The sequence below is a fragment of the Leuciscus leuciscus genome (assembly GCF_965113295.1).
Source record: "Leuciscus leuciscus genome assembly, chromosome: 7".
Lineage (NCBI taxonomy): Eukaryota > Metazoa > Chordata > Actinopteri > Cypriniformes > Leuciscidae > Leuciscus > Leuciscus leuciscus.
Genome location: NC_138731.1, coordinates 40925772 through 40946653, shown reverse-complemented (window position 1 = coordinate 40946653; position 20882 = coordinate 40925772). Strand labels below are relative to the sequence as shown.

The window sequence follows — 20882 nt, the reverse complement described above, 5'->3', positions numbered from 1 at the left end:
CTTGTTGATGCTAGAGGTCAGAGGAGAATGGGCCGACTGATTCAAGCTGATAGAAGAGCAACTTTGACTGAAATAACCACTCGTTACAACCGAGGTATGCAGCAAAGCATTTGTGAAGCCACAACACGCACAACCTTGAGGCGGATGGGCTACAACAGCAGAAGACCCCACCGGGTACCACTCATCTCCACTACAAATAGGAAAAAGAGGCTACAATTTGCACGAGCTCACCAAAATTGGACTGTTGAAGACTGGAAAAATGTTGCCTGGTCTGATGAGTCTCGATTTCTGTTGAGACATTCAGATGGTAGAGTCAGAATTTGGCGTAAACAGAATGAGAACATGGATCCATCATGCCTTGTTACCACTGTGCAGGCTGGTGGTGGTGGTGTAATGGTGTGGGGGATGTTTTCTTGGCACACTTTAGGCCCATTAGTGCCAATTGGGCATCGTTTAAATGCCACGGCCTACCTGAGCATTGTTTCTGACCATGTCCATCCCTATATGACCACCATGTACCCATCCTCTGATGGCTACTTCCAGCAGGAGAATGCACCATGTCACAAAGCTCGAATAATTTCAAATTGGTTTCTTGAACATGACAATGAGTTCATTGTACTAAAATGGCCCCCACAGTCACCAGATCTCAACCCAATAGAGCATCTTTGGGATGTGGTGGAACGGGAGCTTCGTGCCCTGGATGTGCATCCCACAAATCTCCATCAACTGCAAGATGCTATCCTATCAATATGGGCCAACATTTCTAAAGAATGCTTTCAGCACCTTGTTGAATCAATGCCACGTAGAATTAAGGCAGTTCTGAAGGCGAAAGGGGGTCAAACACAATATTAGTATGGTGTTCCTAATAATCCTTTAGGTGAGTGTATACTGAAATGTAATAGTTAAGATCAGGGGTTCCAGTCCCTAAATGTAAGAATGAGCAATAGTAATGATTTGTCTTCTGAAAGCTGAACGCTCTGTGAGTAGTAAGAAGGAAGAAAGTGTTATCGGGTATCGAAAGTGCAAGTGATAAATGTGTGTGTGTGTGTGTGTGTGTGTGTGTGTGTGTGTGTGGGTGGGTGGGTGGAGGGAAGAGGGTGTGTTTGTGGTTTTTTACTCTGTACAGTGTACACTATTGACCTTCCTTAGCTTCTTCAAAACTATGGGGAACAAAGAGTCAGACTTAAAAGCATTAAGCAAAATATTTTCTTCTTTATATAAATGTACATGTGAGTAATGATCAACGTTAGAGAGTCTTGGCCAGTGTTTGTTGTGAAGTTACTGAAATGTTCTCTAGGGACTGGACATATTTCACATTTTACCCTGCAACACAAACCATCAGGACAGCTCAATTTGTCTTTATATCTCTTGTTTACAGTTACTTTGTGATTTTTAGCCTTTTGTCTTGTGGATCATACAGATAGTATGCAAACACACAATATTCAAAAGACTTTCTCTAGAGTCAGTGTATCATTTAACAATTCCCCACCGTGATGAATTCAATGTTAGTGCATTTGGCAGCGGAAGGACAGTTTCTGGGAATGAGCGTATGAGTAAAGGGCCTCTGAAAAACACTCTTATCTCAGTCACAAAAATAGCTGACCACATCTATGATCACATCTTAAACCATTGGTCAATTTAAAGTTCTCATATTTGTATATTTATTCACTTTATGACATCAAATGTGTGTCTAATAGTAAATGCTTTATCTCAGTGGGAAATGTTTAGATTATGAATGTATGGCAAACAAATATGTTTTAGCTGACTGTCCTCAATTTGTAATGATAGATAGATAGATAGATAGATAGACAACACACAACGTCTACTCTCATGTCAACACAAAACGCATGCATTGTGGTGCTCTGCTCTCATGAATGTGTGTTGAAGAATAATATTTTGGAAGTAAAGTGGTAAATTATGTTTTTTTGCACAAACAAAGCACTGGCTTCACTTCTTAAAATTTTGGTTAAACCACTGGAGTCACATGTATTACTTTCATAATGTCTTTATTACCTTTCTGGAGCTTGAAAGTGGTAATTGCGTAGCTGTCAATGGAGGGACAGAAAACTCAGATTTCATTAAAAAGAGCTTGATTTGTGTTCCGAAGATGAATGAAAGTCTTATGGGTTTGGAACAACATGAGGGTGAGTAATGACAGCATTTTCATTTTGGGGAAACTAACCCTTTAATGTTATTTTTAAAAAATCCTCCAGGTTTTTTTTATTTATTTTTTTATACAAAATTAAAGAATGTGCTTAATATAATATCATTCCGTAACCTCATAAATACATTTTTACAGCATAAAACATTATTTACTGGTTTGTAGTTTTCAACATATTTTTTACTGATGTTTCCATCAGTGTGACAAGTGACTTTTGTTATCTTGGTGACAAATCAGCACAGTTTGCAACACATCACAAAACGGAACATTTAAGTTTGCAAGGCATAAAAATAAATGTACAAGATGAAATGTAAGATTGTCAGTGGCAACACAAAACTCCCGGGTCAACATGACAAACCTATTGTTGAGCCTGGGATAAATAGATGTGATTACTAACTAATAGAGTGTTTTGTTCTTTTACAATACAGTTAAAAAGTTATAATATGCGTTTATGAGCATAATGCCTGGTTCAGATTACACGATTTTGTTTTGTCTGTTACGATAGTCACTGTGTCAGATTCCGTGATTTTGACTCCTAAAATCTTGTCGAGGACAAGAAACATGTCAGACTACACGTTGCTTTCCGTCCAGTCATCGTGTGCCATCTCACACGCACACATTCACTCTCACACACACACGCGCACACACACTCTCGCTCACACAAACGCACTCACTCACTCATGCTCACACTCACTCACACACACACACACACACACACACACACACACACACACACACACACACACACACACACACACACACACTCACTCACTCACTCACTCACTCACTCACTCACTCACTCTTGGCGCAACCCGTCGTGGAGGACCGAAAAAAAAATTAAACATGCTAGTCTTTTTATCGTGGTGTCGTGAAGCATCGCAGACCAACGTCGGTTGTCGGCCACTATGACACACTATACGAGATGAAACGATCTAATCTTGCGTCCCGACGCCCGTTGTCGTTTACGAATCCCCACGACACCCTACGTCAAACGGATCGTGCCAAAATCGGGCTAAAATCGTGTAATCTGAAACAGGCATAAGAGATCTTACCGACCCCAAACTTTTAAACAGTAGTTTATATAAAGCATTTAATGCATGACAGAACATTCATTTACACATTCAATTGAAACATCCTATGACTCATTGTCCACTCGTCAAAGCGCAATATCTCTGTTGTTCTGTCCTCCTCTCCAGCGGTTTCTCAGTTTACGCATCACCATGCGGATGGGCTCAGTGTACTGCTTGTTGGCCAGTCCCAGTATCAGCGGAATGACGGCCATGCTCCCGATTCCCGTACAGGACATGATGATGTACAGAGAGGAGCTGGGCAAGCTCACGCCGCTCTGCAGAGCCGTCACGGACATGAGTTGGTAGATTATATACGGCACCCAGCAGACCAAGAACGTGAGGGACACGGCGGCCACGCATTTGGCGTAACGCAGGTTAAGCTGCTGCTCGTGGTCCGTCGGCTGCTGCTGCTGAAGACGGTCCACGGCCCGGTGGAGCTTGCAGATGTTCTGCAGCTGCTTGTGTGCGATCCACAACACCCGTCCCATCATGCCCACGATGGACAGCATGGCCGGCAGAACCAGTCCGCACACTTCCAGGTAAATGAAGGCCTTGGGAAAAACCTGTTTGTAGGAGCAAACCTCATCCTCTTTGGAAGTGTTACCAACTGTGTTTGATCTCAATAACGTCTCGTTTGGGTTGGAGCTCTTGTTGGCATTGGGTTCCACCCAATTATTCCATCCAAAAGCAGGGAGGGATGCGTATAGCAACGGCGGGAGCCAAACTGTTAATAAGGCCAATGGGAAGCAGCGGTGAACCCAGAACTGGCTGTGGTGGAGCGGGCTGACGATACACAGGTATCGCTCGTAATGCACCATCACCAGATTGAAGAGGAACGACAAGAACAGAAAGTTGGGGAAGATGTACATCACCAAACAGTGCTTGAAGTCCAGATGCCGGTCGAATGTCATGCGGGGAATGAAAGGCAGGGTGATGCCCGTGCACAAGTCGGCCACCAGAAGACTCAAGAAGAAGTAGTTAGGGGTGTTGTGCAGCTGCCGGTTGCAGGCGATGCCTATGATAATGAAGAGGTTGGAGAGGATGATGACTGTGGAGAGTGGAACTGTCAGATAGAAGATCAGTTTCTCTTTGCTCATCTTGTCGTTTGGATCCATGATGGAGAGCTGTTCCCCACTGGACTAAACCAGACTAAACCTTCTCCATCCACTGTGAGAGTCCTGCAAACATAAGTAAAATATAGTAAACGGGTCTTGCCTAGTATATCTGTTCAGTTGCTTGGAGATGTAATCATTCATCTCAGTGCTACCGGTTTGTTTTACTTCCCTTTTATATAAGACAGAATGAGAGTTAACATCTGACCCTCCTGAAATGAATTAAAGGAATAGGTCACACAAAAAATGAAAACTCTCATGATTAACTAGCCTCCATTTCATTTAAAATTCATATGCTTTTATTTATTTCTGTGGAACAGTGTTTTTTTTTTATGTCATTACTGTAACATTTTTAAATCAATTGTCTGAATTAGTCTTTATTTTTTATATATTCATTTTAAAGTTTTAGTAATTGTATTGTGTTTGTCATTTTTTTATATTTTTTTATATTTCAGTTTAGTTTTTAGTAATTTTTGTTTTAGCTTTAGTAATTTTAATACAGTTTAGGTTTTTAATGTTCTTTATGTTAACGTTTAATTGATTCCAATTAACGTCAATGTTTTACAGAAGTTAACAATAACAACCCTGCTGTAGAACACAAAAATACATATTCCCACAACTCTTTTCCAATGTATGAGTGTGTGTATATGTGCATATATATATATATATATATATGCACATATACACACACTCATACATTGGAAAAGAGTTGTGGGAATATGTATTTTTGTGTTCTACAGCAGGGTTGTTATTGTTAACTTCTGTAAAACATTGACGTTAATTGTGTGTGTGTGTGTGTGTGTGTGTGTGTGTATTAGTCACTGATAGATATTTCCTGCCAGTGAAGCTGTGAAATTGCTGAAAGATTTTGCTAAAAAAAACCAGCATGGGTTTTGAACTATATATGGGTCAATAAAGAGTTTTCATGCCTTTAACATCTGATCAGTTTGAATTCAATATCTTTTTTAGTATTTGACCTTTCCACTGGTCAAAACATCTAGTAAATCGGATGTTTCTTTATCACGATGCACAGTTATCACTCAAAATTACTCTACTTCTAATGCTGGAGTTGACGCAGTAAAGACAGAGAATGCAGATAAAAACCACAACCAAAGCTGCACGACCCCAAAGTATTAGAGATAACATGTTAGCCTTTTTATAGGTCATAAAAGCCAGTGCTGCACAATTGCATTCGGCTAATGTTTAAATATTCATATAGGTTCATGTTTCCATTTGTGTTAAACAATGATGGCATGACCGCGATCAAATGTCCATCACTTGCACCAAGCAAACTTTCCTTCTCATTCAAGGTGTAAATGCACTGAAGGTCAGTGTTGCTTTCTGTTGAATTTGGTCTTTACTTTTCCCTTGAAGATAATGATTCACTTTATATTTAAAAAGCCAATAAACAATATATTGCCCTATAATTATAAATCCAAATTTTTATGTCATTTTGGAGAACCTGGTTACAAAAAACAAAAGTTTCACCATTAAAAGCCATGTCCCAAGCACACAATTATAATGTTCTCATTATCATTTTATGTAGCCTATGACAGACTTGCAGCACATGTTGCACTTCACAGTATTTTCTTTTTGAAGTGATCCCAATCATATTTCAAGCAATTCAAAACCATCATGGCGAACAGTGCGCATCTGTAGTGTCTTAGCTGAGGGAAATCATTTATTATTTATCAGCTTTAATATATCGGCCACATTAATATATCGGCTGACAACTATAACATTAAAAAAGAACATATATCAGCCGGTACCAATATGGTGACTGATATATTGTGCATCCCTTGTAATTTTTAATGCAACATTTTCTTAAAAAAACCCAATATAAGTAGAGAAATCAGACTTTTGTTTCCCAGTGCACTTGAAATGAGGCAGTGCAACTAAAAGAAACGTGTGTCAAATACTCACCTTACAAATAATGTTAATCTTCATACAGTAGACTCGCATAAGATGTTCCAGCCATGTGTGTATCAGTGATCCTGTGAGGTTCTCTCACATGTGAACTGTTCCTCTCCTCTCACCAGCATTAGCGGACTGAGATCTGAGTTGTGTTCACAGTAGTCAGCAGGATGCTTCTTAAAGAGACAGTGACCTCATTCTGACTTCGGCCATGAAGCATCACAAGAGAGGTATTTCAACTCAGGAAGCAACAGTTTACACTCGATTTATGAGATAGATGTGGGAGGCATGGAAACATGCAATGCTGATATCTAATTGTATATTTCTATCATAAAAATAGTTTAATTACATTGAAGGGGTAGTTTGTGCAACTAGTATAAACTAAAAAGAGAGTGTTGCACAACATTTGTACTACTATTATGCAGTAGAATATACTCTTAACATTTAAGTATTACTTTTTTTTATGAAATGAATGGATTAGTTCACACACAAATATTTGTCATTTACTCATCCTTATGTCATTTCAACCCTGTAATTTCTTTTTTCTTCTGTGAAACAAAATGAAATGTTAGGAAAAATGTATGAGCTTGTCTTTTATAATTTACAATTAAAGTAGATGGTGATTTACACTATTGCTCAAAAGCTTTAGAAAGATGTATCTTATGCTCACTAAGGCTGTATTTGTTTGATCAAAAATACAGTAAAAACACTAATATTGTGAAATATTATTACACCTTAAAATTAAGGAATAAATGTAATTTATTCCTGTGATCAAAGCTGAATTTTCAGCATAATTGCTCCAGTCTTCAGTGTCACATGATCCTGCAGAAATCATTCTAATATGCGGATTTGCTGCTCAAGAACCCAATTGAAGACTTCAGATGCAAAAGCCTCTAAGTGCCATCTGATATTTTCTTCTAGAATGATTATTTTTATCAAGCTTGTATATTTATGTTCAGTTATTTCACTTTAATGGCAATGAAAATTACCTATTAATTGTCAATGTCATTAAAGTGAAATTACTGAACCTAAATATACGAGCTTGATAAAAATGCTAATTTTAGAAGAAAATTTCAGATGGCACTTATTATTATCAATGTTGAAAACTGATTTGTGTGGAAACTGTATATTTTAGTACAAATACATTTTTCCCCCAGGATTCTCTGATGAAAAGAACAAGTTTATTTTAAATTGAACTCTTTTGAAACATTATAAATGTCTTTACTGTAACATTTGATTGATTTATGCATCCTTTCTGAATAAAAGTAATAATTTCTTAAAAAAAATAAAAAAATCTTACCGACCCCAAATGTTTGAACAGTAGTGTATACTTCCAAAAGGGACAAAGGTAGCCGTGCACTATATTTCAAGTCTTCTGAAGCTATATGAAATGAAAAATTACGCTATTGTTTACTTATTCTGTGACATGCAAAATGGCAATTGCTTTAAGTGACATCAAACCTTTCAGATTAAATTGAACAAAACAACATCAGGCTGAGAAAAAGATGACAACATTTGAAATGCTTGAAATGCTTTAGACCAGATACATCCAAACATTCTTTACTTACTGTACATAGCGTGCAAGGTCTCTACTGTACTCTAACAGCAGTGATGCATGAGAACAACATTCAGTTTGCTGAGAAAAAGCAGGCGGGCGGCAGTCAGGCTTGCTTTGCCTGGTGCCACAGCAAACACATCTATCAGCCTCTGTGTCATTTTCCAAAGGTTCCCCTCGGATGGCCTCATCCCTGAGATACGCAGCGTCACAAGTGCAGAAACACACAAACACATACAGACCTAGGAAAAACACATAAAAAGAAAGGCCTGTGTTACGTAATTAAATACGCATTGTGGGATGAGGGACAGGAAATGGACACTTGGACATTCTGTGGCTGTTTTCCTGAGTGGTCAGAAGTGAAACAGTTATGGATGGAGGATATCGCTCATCTGATGCCAGAGTTGTCCAGACACCTGGACAGAAAGAGTTATGGCCACATAACAAACGGTTTCCAAACTTGCATGATTGTTGGAAGTATATTTTTGGCCTTGTGAGAACATGTAAAGCTCTTAAAGGGATAGTTCACCCAAAAATGTAAATATTGTTTTCATTTCTGTCTTCTGTGAAACACAAAAAAAAGTAGTTTGGAACGACATGATGGTTAGGAAGTGAAACTGTTCTTTTGAAAGGTTATTTGTTAATAGATATTTTTAAATCAAATGGTGCTTGTCTGTGGCAAACTTATACTCACAATTTACAGTGCTATGCATACGTTTAGACACCCATGCTAAAGTTGACTAAAAAGAGGAATAAAAAATAATCTTTTGGAAATTGAACTTAATCCCTTAATTAGAAAAATTTGGAAAAATCCAACCTTTAAGGACACCAATTGTCTTTGTGAATGAATAATGTATCGTAAATAAATAAATGTTCTTCCTTAAAATACAGGGTGCATAAGTCTGGACACCCCTATGTTAAATTCCCATAGAGGCAGGCAGATTTTTATTTTTAAAGGCCAGTTACTTCATGGATCCAGGATACTATGCATCCTGATAAAGTTCCCTTGGCCTTTGGAATTAAAATAGCCCCACATCATCACATAGCCTTCACCATACCTAGAGATTGGCATGGAGTACTTTCCATAAGATCATCTCTCAATGCAAATCAAACCAGCTATTAGGCTAACTGAAATAAAACCAGGCCAATCTCTAGGTATGGTGAAGGCTATGTGATGATGTGGGGCTATTTTAATTCCAAAGGCCAAGGGAACTTTATCAGGATGCATAGTATCCTGGATCCATGAAGTAACTGGCCTTTAAAAATAAAAATCTGCCTGCCTCTATGGGAATTTAACATAGGGGTGTCCAGACTTATGCACCCTGTATTTTAAGGAAGAACATTTATTTATTTACGATACATTATTCATTCACAAAGACAATTGGTGTCCTTAAAGGTTGGATTTTTCCTAATTTTTTAATTAAGGCATTAAGTTCAATTTCCAAAAGATGATTTTTTTATTCCCTTTTTTTAGTCAACTTTAGCATGGGTGTCTAAACTTATGCATAGCACTGCAGAATACTGTGATTAAAAAATCAAATGATGCATTCTACGGAGCCCCTAAAGGGACATGTTGATGGAAAAAAAACATGAGGGGAGAAAAAAAATGTAATAGCGTACTCTTGCAGTTATACAGTTGGGTAATTATATTGTATATAATTTGCGGGTATCAGGGAGAAGATATCAATATGCGGGGTATTGAAATTGCTTTTGAATACACGCTCACTTTTTATTTTCCCTTTCCAGTTCACGATCACACATACTCTGTGTATAGAGCAGCTACTGACTACACACTTTACAAGATAAGATATTTGTCAATGACAATCAGGATCTGTTGCACACCAAAGACTGCACAGCGACAGTCATCTCTACTTACTGGCTTCACGTGAGAAGTGAAATCTGATGTAATATAATATAACCGACTACCACAGCAAGCCTAACCATGTTCCTTTAAGGTAGAATGCGTTATTCATTTTCCATACCTTTCCGAATTCAGATGATGTGTTTACTGGCGCGAGGGCGGGACAACCTGTCACTCACATGAGATCGACCAATTGCAAACCACGACCATCCAGTCGATTCCTGATGGACAAAATCAAGTCCCGTCCTACCTTTTTATTCCTGTTTGAGAAGCCATTTCACTTGGATACACGTAACAATAGGGAAGAAAACACTATCGCAACTTCCATTTCATGCTTACTTTCATATTTTTGTGGAAACTGACCTTTTTTTTTTTTTTATAATTCTTTGATGAATAGAAAGTTCAAAAGAACAGCATTTATTTGAAAGTAGTTAGAAATAGTTTACATTTATTAAAAATTATAATTTTTAAACAATTTAAAAGATAAAAAATATTATATTGCATAGCAAAATTAGTGAAAAAGTGGATATTTGTTGAAATATCAGCATTAAATTATCAGAGAAGCACCTTTCAGCTTCATGACCTTATAATGCCAAATATAACTGTAAGAATTCACCTGAAGACAAATATATATCTCAGAATTTGTTGATTTAGATGGATGATATGGTGGAAATAGATTTTTTCAATTTTATGAAACATGTTTTAGTTGCGGTCTAAGTTAAAAGAGCCCATTTCCAAGCCTGTATATTCTGGCTCTATATTCCATCCTTCATGCAAGCAAATATTGCTAAATTACAGTTCTCACAAAAATGTAAGATAATTTAAAACAGTAATAGCACATCTCTTCTCACTAAGCTGCATAAATTGAGGTATCATTCATATATGTTGCTGCATTCAAAGTTTAATATTTAGAGTTAGGAGTTTTTAATAGCTAGAGTAACACCAGTCAATATAAAATGATATAAAATATAAAGTAATATTTATATTTTATTATAAAAATGGTTTCTATCTAGTACAAATAACCTAGAAAGTGTGAAACGATCAAGATGTCACCTGTCATGTTGAACAACACAGAGTTACCGTGTGTGTTTGGAGCACAAAGGTTGATGATCTCATCTCATAAAGCCTATTTTTCTTCACAGTAGCTTTTTTTAGTGGACCTCTGTAGTAAATATACGCCCAGGAGCTATAAAATGAGAAAAATGTTTACCCCAAAATTTTACACATGCCAAATGCCTCAGTGACAAGCATTAAGAGCAGGAAATAGGGTAAAGGCCAAGCACTTCACGACAGCCAAATGACTTTACCATGGCTTTTTGCAGTAGGATAAACCCATTTGACAAACACAAAACTAAGTAATTACTATAAAAAACCCATCATACAAAATATCCACGAGTGCAGAAACAATATATCCTATACTGTAGTCTTTAAATCACATGTTGGCAGTGTGCACACCGTATGCTTCAATTATTTGTTTACAAGATACTACACTGTATGTCTGTTTGTAGTGGGTTGCACTTCCCTGTATTGCATGTGAATGTGTATTGTGTGTGTAGATGGTTGTTGGCTGGAGGTCATACAACAGAATTAACCCCCATTTTCTGATTTTAATATCACATCTGTGATGCAAGTGATGATATTATCTTCAAACCTTTTTATGCTAGAGATTTTTACTTTAAAGTACATTGACCTCATTAGTGAAAATATGTGTATTTAGTTTCTAACGGTGGTTGGTTATTTAATAGACTTTATACCCAAAGCATCTGAAACATTTTCAAGACACATTTACTCAAAGGCTGTTTTGATTGAAGGGACTGATTCTGATGTGTGTACAGCATCATCTGGTGGATAGATTGAGTTCAGCACCATCTAGAGCCGTGGTTCAAAACCACAAAACTGGTTTAACTGTCCACCTTTTTCCCAACGAGATTACGGGAGGCACTTCCGGCTTGGGGAAGTTCCGCTCAATAAGACTGATAAACAAACAAACAAACAAAACATTTCAAATCATAAGGTTGTGCTACGAATAATCCTTATCAGTCAGTTTAACTCAATGAGCTGTAAAATTTCCCTCATGTTCTATTTTCAGATGTCAGGAAAATAACGTTAACACTTGGTATTTAATGGGACAAAATATCTATGGCAAGATCTGATTTCAATCGCTGCATTCTTTTCCTCCTGATTATTTTCCCTTTTTCCTTTGTATTCTACTGTAACAGTATAAATAACCTACTGCACATTTGTGCTCTGCTCTTCCGATTTAATTAACGATATGTATCCCATAAATAATCACTGCAATAAGAAACTCTTGTTTTTCTACCCAAATCCTCACGTCTCCTTTCCAGGTTTGTTTTCACATGGATGCTTTAAAATGTAATTGCCCCCCTCTTTTCTCTTCTCATAGCAGTGTTTACTGGAATGTTTCTAAAGCAGGTAAACGCAATACTAAAATGATCATTTTGAAATATTATCATTCATCTTTCCAGTTAATGAACATTTTTGATTAAGGCAACTTACAGTATTATTGCTATTTTCCCCACATTTTAGAAAAGTAAAATCAAAGCTTACTTAGCCTATATTTAAACTTCTTCTAATTCGCCTGTCTGGATATGATTGCATCTACCTCTGCTCTTAAATTGCATGTCTTAACTAATTTCAAGGATTTAAGCATAATAAGGCCAAACGGTCTTGAGGATTATGAGAAACATATTCAATCAAACTTTTGACTAGTACTGTATCTCTTCTAAAGGATAATATTTGAGATAATTAATGTATCTGTAATGGTCATCAGCTGGATTGCCCTTGAGAGCCACCAGAGGGCACTCCACATCAGAATATCATGTTTCACTCACAAACTACATCTCCCATAATTCTCTGCCTGGACTCAAGAGCACTCATTATCACATTCACCTGTGTCTCATTATCTTGTTTAGTTCACCCCATATAAGCCTGGTTCACCCCATCACTCACTGCAAAGTTTTGTATGTTGTTGCGCTGCATCTCCTAGCATTCTCCCTGATTCATTGTCTCTTGGTTCTTGGATTTTTGCCTCTGACCCCTGCCTGCCATTTAGTTAGTAAGTTAGTTTGGACTGCCTTCCTGTGCTTGACCCTCTGCTTGTGTTTGACAATGTAGAATTAAAGAAGCTGTTAAAACCATTCACATACATAAAATAACAGACACAATCACTGGATTTTTAACCTTATTCCCAGTTTTATTTATTTTTTTGGTACAATATTTTTTTAGGCTCTATTTTGATCAAACAAATGCAGCCTTGGTGAACATAAGAATGTAAGAAAAAAAGAACATAAGATGAAGAATAAAAACCAAACCAGAAACCTGGTTTGGTTTGATAGTGTATGCTATTTTGCAATCAATTTAATCTTAATCTTAAAGCTATAAGTCTGAAACAAGAAACTAGTACAAAAGGTCATCAGGATACTCTTAATTACTCTGGTCATTTGCTTGAGCCTCAGCTGGATGTTTTCTTGAACAAGGATTGAACAGCTTGTAGGGAGTTCATTGTTGCAGAAATTCACGGAGGTGACGTTTAGTGATTTCCTAGAGAAAAATGAACAGAAACCATTTTAGAAAAAAGTACAACATTCATGGATCTTGTGAATATATACAGTATATACGTGTTCATAACCTGTTATATTCAAATAATGAAAATAATAACTTAAGTTCTTATTGTATACAGTTTTAGAATTTTTAATACCCTGTCTCCAAACACGCAGGGGCAGGCTCCAACATGTGCAGATTGTTTAGTCTTTACCAATTCATGGAATGTGTCTATAGTAAAGTCAGCCTGTGAATACAAAGACAAATACACACATTTGTCATGTTTACTTTGTGGCTGTAATGAGATCAGAATGTTAACCTTCAAATGCAATTTGCAGTTTAAAGTTCACTGACAGAAAACACATACCGTGTTAAGGTAATTCAACCAATGATTTGAGAATTTATCAGAGAGGAAGACGCCCCTCGGTTCATCTTTATCAGTGGGGGTGTTTTTGACAGATGTGGAACATGAAGCCAACGCAAAAACTGGGTGACAGAAAATGGACTATGGTTATACACTCAACTTTCAAATAAAAAACTAGTTTGTCTCTGGTTACAAATAAGGCAGGACCCTTAGTTGTGGTTTTCATATAGCATCTTACCGTTTATATCCTCGGGAAGTCCATCGAACATTGTTGCAGAGTAATCGCTGTCCATGAATATCACCATCTGCAGCACACATACATGATGAGGAAATAGTGAGATATTTAAAAATACAGCCGACTCATTCCCTTTACTTAAGCAGTTTTATATCACTACAGGTTGTTGCTGCCCCTTTCAAAAGCGTTGCAGTAGCAGTTGTGAAAGTAGTAGGCCCAGTGATGGCGTTTCACAAAAACCTAGAGTATGGCATTCCCTCTGGGCATGTACAACGAACGACATTACCGAACGATATACCTCACATTATACCAAACAAAATGCACGATGCACTATTAACTCTATTACACTATTAATTAAGACTTACAGTGAACAGAATTAAATATAAAAACACATGCCTTACTTTTTGTTGCAGTGCAGTTTTTATTGCATAAGTGGTATAACTAATTTTTTTATTGCTGCTTCCATTCTCCTGCTTGTTATTATTTAATTTCTTTGTAAAAAGCAAAAAACAAAACAAAAAAAACATATTGAGCAGGCCTGTTTCTTTTAATTTTTACTCAGTATCTGACTTTTTTTTTTGCGTATAATACACACGCACCCAGCACCACTAATCCTAGCCAAACGTATAATACATTACACACGCACCCCACACCACTACTAAACCTACCCATGCGTATCCTATGCACGTAAAAACACATTTTTGCGTTTAATTTGCACAATAAACACAATGCGTGCTATAGAGATGCATTTAGAGTGATTGATCTGACAGCTAGGATAATCAAAAGGACGTGCAATTAAGTGATGCAATAAACTGCGGCTGTGCACAGTTTATTGTTTAAACTAACAATAAACAATTATTATTATTATTATTATTAATTATTATAATGATCAATTATTATAATTTAAACTAACAATAAACAATTATTCATATTATTATTCATATTCATATCATTAATATAATTATTATAATTATTATTTTAACAATTTTAAAATAAAATTTATTTTATTTAACTCCACACATTTTTTTTTTGTAATAATACTTTTGCAATAATGAATACATGTATACATTTATGTGTTCATTTAAAATCTACCATAGTGTTTTCGACATTGTTAAAATAATAAAAACACGTTTTTTCTTAAGTGGGATTATTATTATTATTATTATTATTTTTAATTTTTTTTTCATTTTTACATTGTATTATTTATTTCTTTGTACTTTACTGTGTTTTATCTAATCCGTTTTAAATTTTACAGCACTTTGGTACACACTGTGTTTTGTAAGGTGCTTTATAAATAAACTTTGATTTGATTTGATCCAATCAGAGAAGTTGGCGTTAAGATCATAAGAGCAGTGCTCATCGTGAATGGTTAGGCTACTTGTAGCGTGTTTTGCCTTTGGATTTATTATCAAATTAATATTATAGCAATTTTTTTTAGCAATTGTATTGCACTGAAGTATGAAGTATAGCAAGAGTAGGAAAAGTCACAAAGTATCATGCCATTTGGATGAAAGGGATTTCATTAATAAAAAAAAATAAGCCCAGATTTTACAGTGGGAAACCGTGTTGAATTGCTCCAGCATCATATTAAACTGCATTTATGACAAACAAAGAACAACACAGATGCATATATCATAACGATCTATCAATAAATGCACAAAAGTTGTTACACTGCCATTCAAAAGTTTTGGATCTGGATAAGATTTTTAATGTTTTTAAAAGAAGTCTCATCTGCTCACCAAGGCCGCATTTATTTGATTAAAAATACAAAAAATTATAATATTGTAAAATTTTATGACAATTTAATATAACTGTTTTCTATTTTAATATATTTTAAGATGTAATTTATTCCTGTGATCAAAGGTTCATTTTTTAGTATCATTACTCCAGTCTTCAGTGTCACATGATCCTTCAGAAATCATTCTAATATGCAGATTTGATGCTCAAAAAACATTCATTATTATTATCAATGTTGAAAACAGTTGTGTAAAATTTTATTTTAGGATTCTTTGATGAATAGAAAGTAAAAAAATAACAGCATTTATTAGATATAAAATCTTTTGTACCATTATAAATTCAAAAACTTTTGTTCAATTTAATGATTCCGTATAATAAAAGTATTGATTTCTTTTATTAATTTTTTTTCAATAAAACATAATAATAATTCTTATTGACCCCAAACTTTTGAACGGTAGTGTTTAATGTTACAGAGCTTTCTTTTCAGACAAATGCTGTTCTTTTGAACTTCCTATTCATCAAATAATCTTGATCCAGTTTTGATCACAGGAATAAATTACACTTTACTATATATTCACATAGAAAACAGCTGTTTTAAATTGTAATAATATTTCACTTTTTTTTAAAATCAAATAAATGCGGCCTTGGTGAGCAGAAGATTTTTTTTTTTTTTTTACATTAAAAATAAAAAAACATTTGAACTGCATTGTGTATATATATATACATACACACTATAATAAAATCATGTTTATAATACGTAAAAATCATGTGAACATTACTGAATACATACCTTTGAAAATTTTCTTTCTTTATGCATGTACTGGAGCGTTTCAATGAGAGCATCAGGAGAAAGCTGTCATAAAACACACTGAATTAATGGTCTAGAAGTCAGCAGGTTTTCAGGTTAAACACAACAGTTCCTATGTCCTTATCCGTGTATTTACATGCCAAATCTTGAATTAATCGTTTTATTCCCTGAAATTACCATTCCTTCTGCGTAAATTAAGTCATTTTTTGACATGATCACTTATAAACAACCATTAAAAGCAAATAAATAAATAATAATAAATTGAAAAAAATTTAATTGTTGTACGTTTTGTCAATTTTGTATCCATAGATACACTTATAAATGCGATGCTAGTTCTTGCTTTTAACTATACAGATTAGTATTATGTTCAGATAAAAGATTCCTTAACATTTACTGTTTTTCTGAGAAATTTTGTTGGCAGAATTTCTTTCAAATTGGAATCCGTGCGATTGCGATTTTTGCATGAGAGTGAAAATGTTCCCCATAGATTTTGCACATATTTAAGTTGGTCAACAGAAAACTGCTTGGTTTAAAAGTGAATTCTTTGAGATCTGTGAGCTTCATACATGGCTCTTCAGAGTAGAGAATTGGCATTTTTATATCGTAATATTTTTGGCTCATAATTATAAATATACCGTATATCATGTCCATTCTGATAATCTCTTGAATCTTTTTATACTTACTTCCTTCTCAAGAAACTGAAATGTGCCTTCTTGTCCCACACCGGACATGAAGACGTAGATGTTGTCATCGGGTCCACTGCATTAAATGAAAATAATAATGGTACTTCATTTTAGCTGCAAATTCACATTAGCTGCAAGCAGCAATTACAGGGCCAATCACTGAAGCAGCAGATCTGTTACAGTTCTTTCACTGTTCTGAGCATCCCTGGTGATAATTGTAGGCAAAGTTGTTTCCAAAATCCACATGTAGAAATATTTATAACGTGAAACAATTGCTTTTTGACCAGTAGGTGGTGCGGTCACCTAATTCATAGAAATTGTGTATTTCGACAAACATATTGGCTGCGTCCGAAATCGCATACTCTCCCAGCAAACATTGGTCCGACGGCAACGTCGTGTCCCTGGCCAAAAATAGTCGCGGTATGACGGCATAAATCGGTAAAAATATGTAACACAGAACATTTCCTAAAAATGCATTCAGATACATGTGTGCATGTCTACAGTTATCTGAGGTTGCATGTATAATTGTTATTTTGACTTTTAGCTACGTGTAGTTCAATATATACCATGTTGTGTTTCGGGTGAGAGAGGACGTCACCATGGCGACGTCTTTTACACGTGCATTTATAGTCCATCATGACCCTCTATGAAATCAATTGTGATAAAGCTGTGCTTAATCCTTGTGTGGTTAATACTGCAATAATTAATTAAATTTTTTATTAAATTAAAGTTTTAATAAGTTGTGTGAATACGTCCACTGACGTCCTTTACACGTCTATAGTATCGGGTGAGAGGACGTCACCTGGCGACGTCTTTTACACGTGCATTTATAGTCCATCATGACCCTCCATCATGGAATCCTTGTGAAATATGCAAAAGCTGTGCTTAATCCTTGCATGGTTAATACTTCAAAAATTCATTTAATTGCCCAAGTAGTTTTTAAGAGGTTGTGAAGACGTCCACTGACGTCCTTTACACGTCAAGGCTGTGAATACACGTCCACTGACGTCCTTTACACATCTAGTCAAGCAAGACAGAAAAAAACCCCCCAGGAATTATCTTTATGAAATACACGAATTGTATACAAAGTAAATATATTTACTTTATCTTGTTTAAATAAATTATAATCACACAGTTCCCAGTGTGGTTAAGTTAATGCAAAGCCTCTGCATTTTAGTCATTATTTCAACCTTAGCCTACCTTACCTTTTCGGTAATGTTGTGTTTTTTTTTTGTTTGTTTTTTATGGAATGTATGCATGTAAAACAGAAATATATCTGGTCACCATTTATGTCTGAGTTGGATGTAATTGCCAAAACTGTGCTGCCAAGATGTAACAAAAGATCTCCCGACATTACCAAATCCCGCGATAGGTTAGATTATCTCACGAGATGTTAACGCGTTTTCCCCATAGACTCACTCCGGAACACTGAAGTTTGAACAACCACGAAGAGAGGAGGAATTGAGGCCCATATTATTAAAAATCTACTGTTGGGTACGTACATTTTGTATTATTAGATTCACGTGCTAGAGTTTTACTTGTTTGACATGAATGAACCGAAAGAAATGATGCCCACATTGTCAACTGAAATTGGCTAACTGAGTTTGGCTAAAATTAGCTAGTAGGCTAAAAGTTGCTTTGAACTTATACAACGGTATACCATAGTATAAAGTATGTTTAATGATACAGTCAAAGTTATTACTGTAAATTATTAATGTAGCCTTTTGAGAGTTTCTTTCAGAAAGTAAATTATCTGAAGTAGAATGAAATGTTTAGCTGGATTTGAACATGTATGTTTTCAGTAACTGCTTTAAAAATTTTGTAATTTTAGAATTGCTAAACATGTCTATTCAGGGGACATCACAGCCCACCTGTCTTTATCAGAAATGTCCTGTTCACTTTCTCACTGTTACACACCTAGTTAAGGGTCTTTCTCAAGGGCACCACAGTGGTATTGAAGAGGCAGGGGACAAATGCTGTTTTGAATTTAGCTGAAGACCATACAAATATTTTGAAAATAAGTGCATGTCATTTACCTCAAATTTTTTATTTTCATTTATTTTAAAAAGAAATATATTCTCTTCCTTAGATGCTGTGAAGAGGTGGAGCCCACATGCTACAGACACTGAAATTGATGCAGCAATGGCAGAACACCTGAAACACACTCCAGGAAGAGCTGGGGGTGGTGGATACAAAAAATGAGCCAAACAATGTGTTTAAGGGATAGTTCACCCAAAAATGAAATTGTCATCATTTACTCAACCTCATGTTTCAAACCTGTATACCTTTCTATGCTAAACACAAAGATGTTAGATGTTTGTAACCAAGCAGATGTCGCTTCCCATTAATAATCATTTTTTCTCCAATAATGGTAGTCAGTGGATGCTCTATTTGCTTGGTTACAAACATTCTTCAAAATATCTTCTTTTGTGTTCAGCAGAAGAAAGAAACTCATACAGGTTTGGAATTTGGTGAGTAAATTACATAATTTTCATTTTTGGGTGAACTATCTTTATATAATAATTCAGTATTTTGCAATTGGTATTTTAGTTTGGTTAACAAATCGAGAGCTTAGAATTATAAGGTTCTATCTCCGTTTATTGTAGTTTATAAAGCATCAAAGTTTTTAAACTCGGTTTATGTTTTGTGAGATGGAACCTTTTATTTTATAATAACTACTAACAATTTTTTTTTTTTTTACAAAAATAACACCACACAGGCATTAATAAACACCTAATGGATCAGATTGTCAAAAACTCAATTTCAACCAAAAGTGGAGATAGAACCTTAAAATTCTAAGCTCACGAAATGTTAAACATTGAAAAAAATAAAGAGAAATTTTGGCTGTTCAATATCAATAAAATGTTGTGCTTAATCAGAACATGCTTCTTTTTTGCTTATGTCCACAAATAATGTGTTATTGTTTTTGATGTACACGTGATTAAAACGTTTTATTGACGTTCAGGTCTGACTGGACCAATTTTGGACCTTTTTAGAACCTTTGTCAAGATGTGTAGGCTAAACCTCAAGACTTGATTGTCTTTCACGATGTTACACAATAGGTGTGTGATTATTTTATATGCAGGCTTATATATACACTTAAATTATGCAGCAACACATTTAAACACATATGACGACGCATTTAGACGTCCAGGGACGCGCAGAAGAGACGTGGAATTCACGGCCAGAAAAAGACGTGGAATTCAACGGCCAGAAATGACGTCGGTTCAACTTCCATTTTGGAACTATTTTTCAACCATGACGGGACGTCTCGGACGGACGTCTTTTCAACGGTCATTAAACGTCCAAATGTTTGCTGGGTACTCTTGAATAAATGAATACTTCTTGACTGCTAAAAAGTATGTTCTTTATGGTATGAGTGTGTGTAGTATGAAGTAATGATCCGTACATACCACATTTGCATTGTTGCATTGCATCGCACTACAAGCGTCAGTTGTGTCACGTCACTGCCATTCATAAATGGTTTAAGCGACGCAGCTGATGCTGATGGCGTTGGTAGGTCACATGATAATGACAACATGGTGAATGTAGTACGTAAAGATTACATTCATACTATACACACTAATACTATATAGAACATACTTTTTAGCGGTCTTGAAGTAATTAGCTAGGCTACTTATTAAGAAAAATTAAAATTAAAATCCTACTCGAGAATATGCGATTTCGGACACAACCAGAATCTCGCCGGAAGAAGTAGGTCATCTGGGGACTTTTTGCCAACTCTTTTATGAGTGCTGTGAATTCAGACATGCTTCTTTTGTCACACACTGCTTTTTTGCCTATTTAGTACTGGCCATCTG

General features: G+C 35.6%; 2 protein-coding genes and 1 long non-coding RNA gene across 4 annotated transcripts in view; 1 reads left to right on the top strand and 2 right to left on the bottom strand.

Annotated features, from left to right (window-relative positions):
- Positions 1-1989: 1989 nt before the first annotated feature.
- Positions 1990-6473, bottom strand: gpbar1 (G protein-coupled bile acid receptor 1). The gene is made up of 2 exons (XM_082175526.1): positions 6267-6473; positions 1990-4409 (listed from the first exon to the last, which is right to left on the bottom strand). Exon 2 carries the CDS (start codon positions 4344-4346, stop codon positions 3318-3320), a length of 1029 nt encoding a protein of 342 aa, XP_082031652.1. The 5' UTR covers positions 4347-4409; positions 6267-6473; the 3' UTR covers positions 1990-3317.
- Positions 6474-12862: 6389 nt separating this feature from the next.
- Positions 12863-20882, bottom strand: part of LOC309502394 (legumain-like) — a 165187-nt gene continuing 157167 nt past the window's right edge. The window contains exons 6-11 of the mRNA XM_082174803.1: positions 17062-17137; positions 16361-16423; positions 13837-13903; positions 13602-13720; positions 13392-13481; positions 12863-13234 (exon numbers count right to left, since the gene is read on the bottom strand). Coding sequence (XP_082030929.1) covers positions 13193-13234; positions 13392-13481; positions 13602-13720; positions 13837-13903; positions 16361-16423; positions 17062-17137 — 457 coding nt within the window. The 3' untranslated portion in view covers positions 12863-13192. The remainder of the gene's footprint in view (positions 13235-13391; positions 13482-13601; positions 13721-13836; positions 13904-16360; positions 16424-17061; positions 17138-20882) is intronic.
- Positions 17429-19221, top strand: LOC309502414. 2 transcript variants are annotated; one of them, XR_014207232.1, is made up of 3 exons: positions 17429-17499; positions 18475-18555; positions 19151-19221. It is a non-coding gene; the product is annotated as an uncharacterized lncRNA (long non-coding RNA). The 2 variants fall into 2 exon arrangements; XR_014207233.1 differs by lacking the exon at positions 17429-17499 and having other exon boundaries at positions 17506-18555.

What these genes read in the sequence shown, in the direction of transcription:
- gpbar1 (XM_082175526.1), bottom strand. Translation starts at nt 4,346, where the DNA reads ATGGATCCAAACGACAAGATGAGCAAAGAGAAACTGATCTTCTATCTG.